Source organism: Haliaeetus albicilla, chromosome 7 (genome assembly GCF_947461875.1).
Source record: "Haliaeetus albicilla chromosome 7, bHalAlb1.1, whole genome shotgun sequence".
Lineage (NCBI taxonomy): Eukaryota > Metazoa > Chordata > Aves > Accipitriformes > Accipitridae > Haliaeetus > Haliaeetus albicilla.
In genome coordinates, this window is record NC_091489.1 from 2,049,186 (window position 1) to 2,063,832 (window position 14,647).

General features: G+C 52.7%; 1 protein-coding gene and 2 non-coding genes across 3 annotated transcripts in view; 2 read left to right on the plus strand and 1 right to left on the minus strand.

Moving 5' to 3' along the window:
• Window positions 1-11,823, minus strand: part of LASP1 (LIM and SH3 protein 1) — a 34,977-nt gene extending 23,154 nt beyond the window's left edge. Inside the window, exons 1-2 of the mRNA XM_069786424.1 lie at window positions 11,652-11,823; window positions 6,433-6,527 (exon numbers count right to left, since the gene is read on the minus strand). Of these exons, the coding sequence (XP_069642525.1) occupies window positions 6,433-6,527; window positions 11,652-11,720 (164 nt within the window). The 5' untranslated portion in view covers window positions 11,721-11,823. The remainder of the gene's footprint in view (window positions 1-6,432; window positions 6,528-11,651) is intronic.
• Window positions 11,824-12,105: 282 nt separating this feature from the next.
• Window positions 12,106-12,177, plus strand: TRNAC-GCA (transfer RNA cysteine (anticodon GCA)). The gene has a single exon. It is a non-coding gene; the product is annotated as a tRNA-Cys (tRNA).
• A 2,202-nt stretch (window positions 12,178-14,379) lies between these two features.
• On the plus strand, window positions 14,380-14,451 carry TRNAC-GCA (transfer RNA cysteine (anticodon GCA)). Its single transcript has one exon. It is a non-coding gene; the product is annotated as a tRNA-Cys (tRNA).
• Window positions 14,452-14,647: the final 196 nt, after the last annotated feature.

Consider the following 14,647-nt stretch of genomic DNA (forward strand, 5'->3'; position numbering starts at 1 on the left):
GGCTCTGCTCTGCCAGAAGGCTCCCAAGTTCACATCCTGCCTTTCAAAGAGTTGCAGATTCTTGGGGACAAGCTTAAAAAAATAAACTGTTCTTTTTTTAATAATAAAAGCAGCACCACGCCGCTTTGCAGAGGGCTTGCAAACATCCTACTATAAAAGAGCAGGCTGCAGAGAAAGACTTCAGTTCCTCCCAGTATTTTCAGGGAGAGCCTGCCAAAATGGCTGGTCCAGCCCTCCACGTGTGCAGCTGCTGCCTTCTCCCAGCATCTGCTCACAGCCCGTCCAAAAATTGGCTTTGCATAAAGTAACTCAGAGCACAACTTTGAAGGATACTGTTTCTCAAAGACACTCCCATTGCCCACCCAGTGTACTGGTGCTACGCAAGCACAGGGCTGGAGGAGGCAGAAGAAGCAAAAACCCATCGCCACAAGCTCTAGCATGGCTGTCTCGGCACAGGACAGCAGCAGGGAACAGGGTTTTGCTCAGCCAATTCTGCTCTTCATGAGCACAGGCAGCATCCATCTCACCCCTGTCCCCAAAGGCTCTGCCAGCACTTAGCAAGGGTGTTGCAGAACAGCATACTGCCTAAGTGAAAAACAGCCTGTTTTCACAAACTTGCTTTAATCCATAATGGAAAGATTTCAAGTGAATGCAGGAGAACAGGGATTGCCAAGCAGTGAAGTCAGAAGTCACTTCTGGAAACGGCTCTGCTCATCACGCTGCTCCCCCAAAACAGAGCAGTGCCCGTCCCATCCTCCCCCCACCACTGTTTATGGTAACAGAGCAGGCATCGCAACAGAGCTGGGTTTTTCCACAATGTTTTTTGGCCCCAGGCATGGATAAGCAAGTTTAGGAAAGTCAACATTCATCTGCAGCCTGCCCCCCTCTACCCCAGCGAGGTCAATGCTGGGCAGCCCTTGCTGCAGACTCAGCCCAAACCCTGCGCTCCTGGCTCCGAGGACGCTGCGTGGCTGCTGCCCCATCCCCTGGGCAGGGCTGCAGGCAGCTGCCAAGCCCTGGAGTTCTGCCTGAACCCACAAACCCACCCTGCGCAGGGTGAGCTGCGCTGCTGCCTGCCAGCCCAGGGCAGGAGGAGCGGGGAAGCCAGCTCGGTTTTGCCGCACTCCGTACACCGCAGGACAGTGACAGCGAGAGGACCGTCACCCACCGATGCAGCACACCCTGACTACAGGGCATAGCGTTTCTTGGGGAACAAGCTCACTTACCATCTGCTTTGCTAGGATGAGATGGTTTAGTCTTTAACAATAAGCAGGAGCACATACTCTCCTCCTCCTAACTCCAGGAGCAGTTGGGAAACATCTGCCAGGTGGGTGGTGAACACCCAGGGCTATTGGAAAGGAGCAACATGGCAATGCAGGGTGAGCCCAGGAGGGAGAAGAGTTACCTGCAAAGACTTATGGTGACATTTCCCCTCGCCCCCTCTCCCACCTCTGCAGATGCTTTGGCTTGTGCACGCAGGGGCATCACTGGTTTAAACTGATCTCCAGCCAGGGAGAGGAGGTAACAGCCACAGATGGGGTGGAGGGAGGGTAGCAGAGCCCTACAGAAGGGTTTTGGATTTCCAGGAGGAATAGTGTCAGCTGCGAGAACTCTGTGGTACTGACAGCACTCAGAGTAAACCCTTCCCAAGCACTTCAGAAACCAGAGGCTCCACCCCAAAGAGGATTTGCTAATATTTGCAGCCTTCCAGCCATTAAATCACAGCATTACTCAGGAGAGCTTTCCCATACACCATATCCCCTCTCCCTCACAGAAGAGGCATCAGCAAGCCCTTCCCCAAACACAGCAGAGGTGAAGCAGAAGCACCCTGTATCCCCCAGCTCCTCAAAGCCCTGCGTGTTGGGGGTCCTTCCCCCACCACAGCAGCATATGGGAAGGCCAGCTTTCATTTACGCCAAGACAAAAAGCAGAATCTGTTCAGAGCTCCACGGCATGCAAAGTGTGTGCACCAAGACAGAAAGGCAGTTCTTCTCATCCAGAAACTCAGCACAAATAAAGCATGGGATAAACACCTGGACTCCGTCCCAGTAACACAGTTGTTCCTCTTTCCCTTCCTGCCCCCCCCCAAACTTGGAAGATCACTTTATTAATGTAGTAGGCTGCTACCAGATGGAGCAGAGAGGAGTGCCAGGAACAGATCACTGGCTCCTTGTGAAGCTCAGAGCCGCTCACTAACTTTTTCCAAGCAAGGAGTTAGCCCAGAGGTATTGGGCCGCTTGCTCTGCATGGAAAGGCAGGGATTTTAACGGTGAGAAATCTGCCAGGAAGGTTCTTTGGGTCATCACCAGAAATTAAAGGTTTTACAGCTCCCGTTCAGACTCGCTGTGCCCCAGTAACATGAGGTGCTAGGTCTAGGTAAGGCGGGCAGGGCAGTTGCTGAGCCGGGAGCCGCTTGCCCTGACTCAGCGAAGAGGAATGTCAGCATGGAGATCCCGATCCCTCCGGACACATCGGCACACATGCTACCACTGCGCAGGGTGTGGTTTCTCTGCAAGGAAAGTCAGCTCCTTGAAGGAAAGCTGAAGTCACGCAAGTACGGCAGATGGAGGGAGTGGGGACCCTGCCGACACACCTACGTAAGATATTTTTGGCAGTCTTGCTTAGCCTTTAGCCCCTTTTTGAAGGGGAAAAAATAATGCAGTTTAACAAGGGGGATGTGGAGACAGAGCAGCACTTTTATTTCCTTGTGCTCTGCGCTCACAGGGCAGCCTGAGCCAGGACTACAGCAAAGGTGAGCAGAGGGTCTCGGTCGGCAGCACCATCTCCCCAAGCACCTTCAAACAAAGGATTCTGCACATCAGGCCAGGCTGCCTCTCCCTGGTGGGGGAGGAGGGACTGCTGAGCAAGTAGGCCATTAACTTCCTGCCAGCTAGTCTGCAGCAGTAAGGAAATAAAAAAAAATCCAGCACCATGGGGTGTGCAGGCAGCACAGACAGCCCCTCTGATCAGCCATGCTCCAGCAGCAGGATGCCAGCACAGGGGATGCATGTGCGCAGCCAGGGTAGGGCTTTCCGGACAGAGAGGCATCCAACAGGGCAATTGCTTGGTCATCAGCAGGAATTCAGGCAAACCCACAGCTCTGCAAAAGTCTAGCTTCAGGTCTCTTCTCCGTGTCCTCAAGGGAGAAGAGCAGAACAACCTTGTAGCCAGGACAGAGGCAGAAAAGGAGCCTCTTGCCCGGGATACTGCTGCTTCTCCCCACCTCAACACAGCTCCGCACCCAGGCATATACGAGCTCCTCTCTGCATTTCAAGCAGCAGCGCTGCCCAGTGATGTCTCTGAAGATGCCGACTCCCCGGACCAAATACACAGCTTTGAACTCTCAGACAGGATTTTCAAGGCACAGATTCGTGCCGCACGCTGAGCCACCACTGAGGCAAAGCATGGAGCTGCCAGTCACCAGGGCTGCCTGGAAGGAGGGGACCAGAGTTCTGCTGCTGCAGGTACCACCTCTATTTGGGACACAGCCCCAATCCCCCCAGCCTCAGCCCTGCCAGCTGCAACACAGAGCTCTGTTATCCCTTCGGCACAAGAAGTAAGAAATTAAAGCCTACATATAATGCATATTTGGAGCAGCTGGTCCCCTTGAACACACAGAGTCTTGCCTGTCCTTTGCGGCTGGGCTCTCCCCCACCCTTCGTCTGCAGAAGCCTCAAACTTCACCTGGATATTGCCCTTCTTCCACTTCTACCTCTTTTAGTTCAAAGTGCTCATGTAAAGAAATGAGCCCAGCCTTGAATGCTGCTTCCAGTGAACAACCAGTCACCCCAGTACCCAGCTGAAGTCAAAAGAGGAACGGTGAGGAGGGTGGAGACCATCACATCTGCCACCAAGCAAGTTCCCAACACTGATGGGTACGGGGAGGGCAGAGGGCAGAGTTAACCAGCCACCTTCTTGAAAGGCTTCACACAGATTTATTGCTGGGTAATGTCAGATAGGGAGGAAGCCCAGCCCTCTTCCTCCTGCTCTCTTGAAGAAAGAAACTCAGGAATTTGGCAGAAGGCCATGGCTCAAACAGAGGAGACCCTGTGCTAAGGCATGTTCAGAAAAGCAGCCTCTTCCCTGCCAGGATAAACGTTGCTTTTCCACCCCCTTCTCAGGGGATAGAAGATGTTGCCCCTCAACTCCAACATCAGCAAAAGCTATTTGGAAAGGGTGGGCTCCTCCTGGGCTGTCCTTTGCTGGACACGCTTACCTTGCCTGGACATTTCTTCCTCCCCAGGATACTCCAGGAGCAGCAGCTGAGAGGGAACCAAACCCACATCCAAACCCATGTCCTCTGGCTGGAGCTTCCCCTCACCCCACGTCTGGGCATTGCAGCCGTACAGCCTCCACCCCAACAAACAAGGGGCTGGCAGCTGCCAGAGGCAAAGCCTCATCTGCCAGCAGTTTTCAGCTGCTCTCACTTCCCTTTGCTTTAAGGCATGGCCAGGCAAAGTAGGAAGAACAAAGCATTTAATGCAGGTTTCTGTGCACAACTCTCAACACTCAGGGCTACCCTGGGGTAGAGGCAAGACAGACACCTCTTCTTCAGGGAGGCTGTGAAAGGGTTAAGACAGCAAGCCAGCATCAAAGGGAGCTCTCAAGCAGAGGGGGTTGAGAAACTGAGATGGGTTGCGCAGACTCCTTGGAATCTCAGGAATTTCCCATTATTATCCCACTTCCCTTCCAGCAGCCTGGAGGGAGAGAGCACAAGAACAGGACCCCAGGCCCATCCCTACGGCCAGAGGCAGAAGCGCTAGGGATGGGCATGCCCCGGCACATGGTGCCAAGCAAAGCTCTCTGCCAGAGCTGGTATCAGGGTGCCCATGATCCAAAGAAAGCTTTGGTTCAGGACACTAAGGAGAGCTCGGGATCCTATCTCCTGCAGCTCTCTGCAAATCAAGGTCTGGAGCTCACAGATCCCAGGCTGGTTGGACCACCACCATGGTAGGTTGAAAAGCCTGCACAGTCCAGGAACAAGTATCCCTTTAATTAACAGTTCACCCTGCCTCAGCCCACCGGTTTCCCCATCATACTACTCCAGTATGTTCCCAGTTTCACCTCGGAAGCTGGAGCTCTAATAGTGCTGTTGGCCCCCCCACAAGATAACCAAGAGTTATCTGCTACTTTTCACACAATTGCCACCCTGCATTTCAGGTGAGATCCCAGGACACAACCATTACCAGCCAAGACTTTAATGCTAGAAGTCTCAACTCAGATCAACAGAAGCTTTGGACCTTGGACAAGTCACAATCATCATCAACACCTGATATCAGCAATAGCCAACCTACAAAAGAGCTACAGAAGTGGGAGGTTTTTGCTAAGGCATCATACAGCTGATGGTCTTAGCACTTCTCCTTTCAGCTTGTCTTAGACATTAAGAGGGTAATACCCATCTTACAAGGATGTTGTCAGGATTAATGTTTTTCAAGTACTCTGTGAAAGGACTGTGCTATACAAGTGCTAAGTACTATTATGTTATCTAATTTTCTAAGAACTGTTAATGTCTAAGAAGCAGCTACAAAAATCTTATTGCAAAGCTGCTTTCTAGACATTAAGAAACATGTCAGGTACCTAGAGCTCAGTGCTTCCCTATTGGGCTGAGTAAGAACTAGCATTCATTATGCAACAGCAGCGCCCAGAAAGCTGTGCACAATTAAGGGTCTTCCTTGATAAGAAGCAAGAAGTGGGGACCAGCAAACATCCACCACTCAGAAGCAGCCTGAAAGATCCAGGAAAGCAAACTGGGGTGCATACAGGCAGCTGCTCCTGTTCTACCCTGCTCTGCCTCCATCTCCCCCATGCTGCTCAGGAGAGAAGGATTTTGCATTCAAGCTGCATTTACCTTCAGATGCATTTACCCTCCCAACATCCAGGGCAAGTGCCAGAAGCTTAGGGTGAATGCACTTGGCCATGAACTCAGCAGAGCACAGGCTGCAGTGACACCTGCATCCCTTGCTGTTTCACATAGCCCATTCCCCCTGCACAAAAGGGCATTTCTCCTCTCCCCAAACACCTGTGTTCAGTTGGGGTGGTATAAACACCTTTATTTCCCCTTCTTTAAGGGAATACAGATCAAGATCAACTCCATGTAAATGCCTGACTGTATTTAAATTTTATTCTCCTTTTGGGTGCCCAAGCTGGAACTGGAGAGCAGCCATCAGCTGGCATTTAAGCCTGGAAAACACTGTTTTAATACTGGCATTAATTGGCTGGTGTGACCCCTTCAACCAGAGCTTCACACACTCCCAGAAAATGCTGCAGAGCAGCAGGGAAAGACAGTTTCTGCTGAGGTCAGGGTTCCCCAAACCTCTCATTTCAGGGTGTGAGGACTGGTGCTTAAGAGGGAGGAGGGTCCAGCAAGTCCTACAGCATCTCCCAGGCCCAATGCTTTCTCAGTGGCAACGAGAGCAGGCAGCAGAGACTTACGCATTGCAATACGGCTTCTTCTCGTAGCCCTTGTAGTTTTTCATGTTTAGGGTCATCTTGCAGGTCTCGCAGTGGAAACATGCTTTATGCCAGAACTGGAAACAGAAACAAGAGAATCATTAACACAAGCGACTTGCAAAACAGGGCCACGTCCCACTAGAATCACACGACTCAAACTCAGCAGCTTCTCCAGCCTAGCTATGTCAGTGATGGCATCCATGACCCCTACAAAACCTAGAGGACAGACAATATTCTTACCAGTTTACAACACAAGCAAATCCCCCTAACCATCCCAATACATCTTATCTCAACAGGGCAGCAACACTTGTCACTTGCGTTACAGCAGCATCTTGCTTCCTTATCTCCAGACCAGGAATTCATGAGCTTGGCCAAATACAGGACAGGAGAAGCCTCCTACTCAGAAAGATGCACAACATAAATCCCTGTGAGCAGAGAGCCTGTCAGCAGAGTTAACAGCTGCGGTTTGCAGGCTTCAAAGTTGCTGCTTTAGGGTTTTTTTGCTGGTGTTAGCCAAGAGATAGCCAGAAGAGCAGGTCAGGTAAGGCTGCACACAGACACCAAGCCAAGGAAACGAAGACGGAGAAGAAAAGGTTCTCATGAGAAGCAGACAGTCTGACACAAGACAGCTCAAAGGTCCTCACCACAGATAGCACCCTTCTGCTTGCAACTTAGGTGCCTAATCCCAAAACTCACAAACCCTATGGCCCCAGAGGATGCAGGATCACCCCAAGCACTCCTCATTCCCCCCTCTCCTCACGGTGGGGCTGTCAAGAGCTATGACTGCTCTTGTCAGGGCTGCAGCCTAACACAGGGCAGGGCTGGGAAGACAGCAACGGGGAAGAGGAGCTGCTCGGCTGACATTTTGGTGGAGGTAGTTTTTGCATCCTCTCCTCCCCAGCTCTTGCACCAGCAGCCTCAAGTTGATCCCACATCCCACCTGAGCTCTGTCATCTGAACACAGCTGTACAGCAGCACAGCTCTCCTTTTAACCAGCGAGGCACACTCAGACTCAAGGCTAAAGACATAGCCCCTGAAATTCAGACCATGACCCTACATTATGTGTTGCAACACCTAACGAACTCTAAAGAAGTATTTTAAGTTTTTAGGGCTGCTCTTAAAGACATTATTTCCACGTGGCACATAACTGGCCCAAGTGGCTTTCTAGGCTGGAAGGAGCCTTGATGAGAACAGCTCAGAGCTGCTACCAAGCAATTCTGCAAGGCTGCTCAATCCCACACAGACCAAGGCTGATGCTCTGCTGGTCTCCAAGTGACCAGACTTCATGCTTCCTCTGGCAGACACAGCCACTGGGACTTGAGGGGTCTGGTGTGACTTCCCAGGGACCAGACCAGGCACCGCAGAAAGGAAAGCACACAGGCAGGAGCTGAGCTGGAGCAGCGCAACAGGGAAAGCACAGCCTGAAGCAAGGTCTTTACTCACTTGAGGTAAGGCAGTCCTGCCCTAGGGTTGCCCTCCCTCCTCAGCTGACCCCTCTCCTTCAGCAAGCCACCCTGTACAGCACAAACCACCCAGCATCACGCCACAAAAATCAGGGAAAGAAGCTGAAAGCCACATTAGCAGCTCATAATACCAAGTAGATTACAGTCAACAAGCCTCCAGTGTGACACCCAGGACAAGGAGCCAGGCACACATTAAATATGCAGCAAGCGAACTCAGGGAGAACAGCTGGTGGTTGTTGCTATGATTTCCACCCTTAAGCTTTTAAAAAGTCATTTCCACCACTGCAACTACTGGCTTGGTCTGTGTTACTGCAAAGGACATGGCAAGAGCCGAGCCTAAGCCCTTGTGCCACCTACTCGCAGGTACCACACCCCAGTGCACAAACAGTGCTGCAGCTCTATGAGACTATGACTCAGCCCAGAAGGACAATTTGCCTCGTTTCAGTTGCTCAGAGCAACATATTTGTTCTTTTCCTCTAGTTATACAAGTTCCTCCAGAGCTTGCCGCTAACAGTGAGAGGGGGCTTCTTGCTGCGCCACACGCTGCTCTACCAACACCCTTGTTCACATCCAGCCTGCACAGGATTATTTTCACCCCCTCCCAGCTTTCAGGCTCTTTTAAGGACAGACTGATCAACAGCAGAGTCCCGAGTTCTTCAGGCACCTTGAAAGTTAACAGCCTTTCTGTTGAGCTACTGCCGCATTAGAGGTAATTAACAGACCTCTCCAAGCTTGTCAGCCATTCATAGCACTGTAATAGCTGTGCATAAATACCAGAGATGCCACTATAAATATGTAGAGATGAACTGACAGCCAACATGACTTCAGAGCCTCTTCCTCCAAGGAATACCCAGGCTCCCAAGAGCCAAGGAGTATCTGACAAGGCCAGCTGTCCCCTCGCCTGTGGCAGCCTCCACAATAAGCACAGCAGAAGCGATGCACTCAGGCGGCCTTTACCCCCAGCCAGAGAGCAATTAATGTGTATTCTTGCCTCAGTTTGCATTAGGCATTGTTCAGCAGAGGTGTTTCTGTCCTGTGGCTCCTACAAAGGACTCTCCGCAGCCTAAGCGGCCAGCTGAGCTATCCAAAGAGCATCACCCCTATTCTCTATGTCTTGCTGCCACCAAACTTTGTCTTACCACTGACAGTATTAATGCTGGATCCACGAATCTAAACCAGCACTAAAAGGAGGGCTGCAACACAGAACTGACACAGGGGAACAGCAGTTATGTAGGCTTCCAGTAACACTGCCGCTCGCCCGCCAGCACGGCTGCAGAGAAAGAGGACAAGTTTCAAATAGGTTTTTAGAAGAGCATTAATGCCTATGCTCTCCAATTCCAAGTTCGAAGTGCTCTGAAGACCTGGAGGCGATCCCAGGTACAACTGCATGGCGCAGCTCACCCCACGTCCCAGCAGGCCATAATCTACGAGAAGCATGCTGGCTGCAGTCCAGGCAGGCTGCTCTTGGAGAGATGGAGCCTTTAAAGCAACTTTGCCACTCACAGCAGACTGGATCTGGGGACAGAGCTCAAAGCCACAGGACATGTTGGCGTAGCTCATCCTACAGCCATACGACATCCCTCCACCAAGGAAAGCCATCACTCCACACCTGGGAGCGAGCATCACTTGAGACTCAAGGGTTAGAGGGCAATACAAGGAGACACTCCTTGGGCTGAACGCAAACCCTTGATCAGGTTTAATGCACTGTAACAACTAGTTCCAGCTTCTACGCATTTTAGAAAAGGTCATCTGACATCAGCTTTACATGGGTGCTGCAGCTGCAACCACCAAACCCTGCGACACCCACTCCAGCGACGGGCGGCGCGGGAGATGTCACTTCCCCGGCGGAAGCCAGGCATATCACACAGCACCTTATCTGGAGAGCTGGCGGGGCTCGCGGGGAGGCATGGGGGAAGGGAACAACCCCCATTTCCCCAAGCCTGAGCAGGGCATTTGCCTTTTGCAAGGTGATGATGTGAAAAGTCAAAAGGCAGAACTCACAGGCAGAGTTTCACCCAAGTTGGAGCCATCAGCAGGCAGTCTCACTTCTCTAGCTGCGGCACTGCATTTGTAAAGCCTGATAAAGCAGCAAGTTTTCCTTGTTTGCTGTAAATCTCAGAAGGGAAATAGACTTTCCCGATTCCACTACCAGGAGAAAAACAAGCACATCTGCTTGTCAACACACCAGCACAAGCACTGAAAGCTTAAAGGCAACTACATGCACACTTGTCCTCCCAGAAGCCCTTCATTATTGCTGCCTGTGGTTCAACTTCAGTGCTAGCAGCACGTACAAAAACAACACCAGAGCTGCTCTTTCGACTTTACTCCAGGCGGAGCAAAAACAGAGGACAGCCACTCTACTAACACTATGCTTATCCTGTGCTTTTTATGGGAAGCGGGCAGGCTCTTCCAGCCAGAAACCCCAGGAAAAGTTAACACAGGGGGAGTTAGCAAGGGGGCAGCTGTTTGGTTAGGGGCATGCTGTACTACAAGACTGACCGTGCAATGATTTTTAGTAAGAGAAAGCTAGTAAGACCCCTAAAAGTACAAGATGAGGACTACAGCCTCCTGCCTGCCCCCAGACAACTAGAATACATGGTGTCAGGATGCCCATCAGTCTTGCCCTCAGAAGTAGCACAAAACCCAGATACCAGCTGTGCAGGAGGAAGCAACGGGACATTCCCCCTTCCCTTCCGATTATCCACGATTCGGATACCCTGCAGCTACTCGAGGCCAGCACAGACTCCAGAAGATACGGCCACCTCACTGCTCCAAACACCCAGGACAGTCCCTGGGACACAGGGCTGATAGTTCAGCTTCAAGCCATTCCCAGCTTAAGGAAGAAACATCATCTGTTAAAAATGCAAGCAACAGGGTCTGCTGAAGCTCAGGAATGCCGCTGCATTCTTCGAGTTACTTTTTTTAGTTCCTAAACTGGTCGTCCCAGAAGCCTGGAAGAAGAGGGGGAGGAGAGCGGCTCTGCTCTCCAGGAGGGGTTAGTTCAGAGGCAAATCCCCCGGGAGCCGTGGAGGACGGGAATGGAGACAACCACCATCGCCTTCTGCACTGGACCTCACCTCCAGCCCTGGCAGAGACAGAGCTTTGTTTTTGATGGGAAAAGCCTCAAAAAGAGACACTCAAAGCACTTGCGCACCAAGGCAGGCAGTGCAAACTCTAAAGACTGAATTCTGGAACACAGAAGTATCAATTGGGTCGGAAGATTAAAAAAATATATATATAAATAATAAAAAAAAGCTCAGCTAATGCAAACCAGATGAGGTTCCCGGCTTCAGGGGAAGCGTTAACTGTTGCTTTCCATCGGCCTCCGCGGGCGCCCGGCTACAGCTTCCCGCGGTGCTGGGGCTGCTGATGCCGCTTTTTAATTATACATATATATCTATATCTATATATATATCTCTATATCTATAAGGAAAAGCCCCGGACGCTGCCGGCGACCGCTCGGGCAAAGGACTCCTGTCCACGTCGCCCGGCGCGATCCGGGGAGGTGCCACCCCCGGTCCCCCGTGGCTGGAAGAGGCGTGGGTCCCGACCGCGACAGCGGGGCGTCCCCCAGCCCCTGAAATGGGGGGGGCAGCATGGAGATACCCCACGGGAGGAGCGGGGACAACCATCCCACCCAAGGGGCAGCCCCACGGGAGACCTCACAGACCCTTACCCCCCCCCCCCCCTCCAAGGGGGACACCCCCACGGGCGACCCTTACCCCCCCACGGGCTTACCTTATCCAGGCAGTTCACCTTCTCGGTGGGGTAGACGATCTTGCCGCAGCGGGCACAGTTGGGGTTCATGGCCGGTGAGCTCGGGACTCGCTCCCACCCGGTGCCGCCGCTGCTTCTGGGCCTCCGCCCGCGCTGCCGCGACCCTAAATAGGCGGGGGGGGGGGGAGGAGGAGGAGGAGGAGGAAGAAGAAGGGGGAGGGACACCGGGGGCGCGCAGGGGCGGGGCGCCAACCCACGCGCGTGTGCACGTCCCGTCCCCCCCCGTACCCCCCCAGCCGTACGCGCACGGGTGGGACTTTGCACGCGTGCTCAGCCCCCCCCCGCACCCCACCCCCCCACCCCCGTTCCACGCGCGGACGCGCGTGGAACGGGGGTGGGGGGGTGGGGTGCGGGGGGGGGGCTGAGCACGCGTGGGGTCGCAGTAAGCGAGCGCCCGGCAATAGCGGCGGCAGGCGGGGGTATAGCTCAGTGGTAGAGCATTTGACTGCAGATCAAGAGGTCCCTGGTTCAAATCCGGGTGCCCCCTAGAAAAAATTTTCTGCTTGTGTTTGGGGGTTTTTTTGTTGGTTTTTTTTTTCCCACCCCCACGCGTGATTCCACCTTAAGGGAAGCAGGCGGAAAACGTCGCGACAGTCCCACGTCGGTGTAGGGTGAGGAGAGCCGTGGCGGCGTTGCTCTCCCTTCAGGCAATCGCCTGGAGGTGTAACAGAGTTACAAGAAATAACGACTTTTTTTTTTTTTTTAAGGGGAAATGAGCCACAAAGACAGGGCAGACACCCGCGTGGGCGAAAGGGAGCACCCTCCTCTCCGGGGCTGTGCTTGGCGCATGGTTTACCAACCACCCAACCAGGTTTAAATTTTTAGCGTAATTTTATTGAAATGCACCGACACGAACGTGAGCAGAAGCCTCTCGACCTCTGCAAGGCCGGCCCCAGCCCCGTGGGGTAACGCACAGCCCCGGTTCGTGGGGGTTCTTCCCGTGTGTGCACGACGACTCACCCACAGTGACATGCACGGAGTCAGGTGGGCAACGTTGACTCCGGTCAATTCGGGTTATTACATTTCAAAAGCTTCAGTTAGAACATTAATTCAATTTCTATCAGGAGATAACGACACCCTAATTCCCCTTCCCCGGAGCCTGTTACAAAAGAACAGGCCTTGGCAATCGCTATTTGCAGGCAGGCTTTAATAAAGCACACCCACATCAAACGAGGCGGCGCTCGGCTCTCTTCCCCCTTATTCATTTCGGGATGTGGCTTAAAATTGGCTTTCTTCGTTTTAAAAGCAGCTTATCTGATCCTCTCACAAAGGCACCCACTCCTTCCCTTTCTGATCACTTCACCCAACGCTTCCCAGCCCCCCCAATCAGCCTCCCACCCTTTCCTGGCCCATCACAGCTTAATAGAAGACGAGCTTTTCTGCTTATCCAGCTCTTTGGGATGTCGTAGGTGGTTTTTCCTCTCTTGGCTCAGGAGACGCTGCTGGGTGAGGGAAGCTCTTCATCACCCAGACATTTTGGGTGCCCACCACCGGTTCAACCTCACCCCTGCAGACAGTGAAGCTGCTGTTGCTTTCCAGGGGCGGCTGAGGGCATCGCTCCGCTGAGGCCCGGCTCCAGCTGCAGTTTTTCTTTCTCTTTTTTCTTTTCACGAGCTGCCTCACATCTGGTGTCTGAAGCATCCGTTCCCGACCCCTCAATTGGGTCGACCCTGCAGCCTGGCCTGCGCTTTCCTCCTTGGAGACTTTGCAGGGGCGATGGGTGCGAGCTGATGTCCTGGGACCCCCGGCTCGAGGAGATGTGCCAGGTAGCACTGCATTGCAATACATTTACGTCGCTATGCCAGACAATGCTTCAGTACTTGTCTCTCATTAGCTACAAACCACGTGTTTATGTTAGTGGTTGATTTTATAGCCATGAAATGACAGGATACTTCTTTGCTTTCTGAAGTTATTATCTGAAACATGCATTTCCTGTTATTTGCTTTCAAGCTGTCAGGATGCTTTCTTCACTCTACGCAGAGCACTCAGAGGACCAGGTAGATGAAATATTACAAGCAGTATCGCTTGTGCTTTCCTCCTGAAATTAGATTTAGGCAATCCCTGAGTAAATAAGAAATAATTTATTGCCACTAGGCAAAGATCTCTTTCACTTTGTGGTTAAGTTACACTGGAATTTGCAGAATCGCTAGGGCTGAAAAATTCACGTGGAGGCAAAACCCAGATGAGGCCAATTCCTTCTGATAACACAGAAAAATTAATTTATTGACTTGCTGTCGAGCCCGGTGAGAGGTGCAGCACACTTGCGGCCGCTCTCTGGCTAAAGCTGATCCCAGCAGCAGCCATGAATCGTGGGTGTGAATCGGCTGCCCTCAAATGTTTTTTTTTCACCAGCTTGGAAAATAACTAATTATTGCTCTTGCTCCTGCTTTTCTGCTAATGCTCTCTCGGTCGCCAAACCTCCGCGTGTGGCTTCTCGCCAGCCTGGGCTTTACCGGCTCCCATCGGGAGGGGGCCACAACGGTCTACCGAATCCTCCTGCTCGGCGGCTCCGGGCGAATGTCCCCACGGTTCCCCGTGGTGCGAGCGGCACCGGGGGGTGGGGGATTTCGTACCCACTGGTCCCTTCCCGGGCACACTTAGCAAGAACGGCCCCGGGGGGGGGGGGGGGGGGTCCCCGCCGCCGCGGCGGAGCGGGGAATGCGGCGGGGAGGAAATCGACCGGTCGGGCGGGGGTATAGCTCAGTGGTAGAGCATTTGACTGCAGATCAAGAGGTCCCCGGTTCAAATCCGGGTGCCCCCTTATTTAAATTTTTTTTTTCTTTTTTTTTCCCTCGCCGTCTTTCTTCTCCCCTCCCTCGACACCAAAAAATCGAGAAAGAAAGATTTTTTTCGACCCAAATTATTTCGTAGCGGAAACCGGCCCGAAAGCCTTCCCCGTTGCCCGTGTCCAAGCCGGTCCGTGGCACACGTGGGGATCGGGGAGCGCAGCCCTGCGG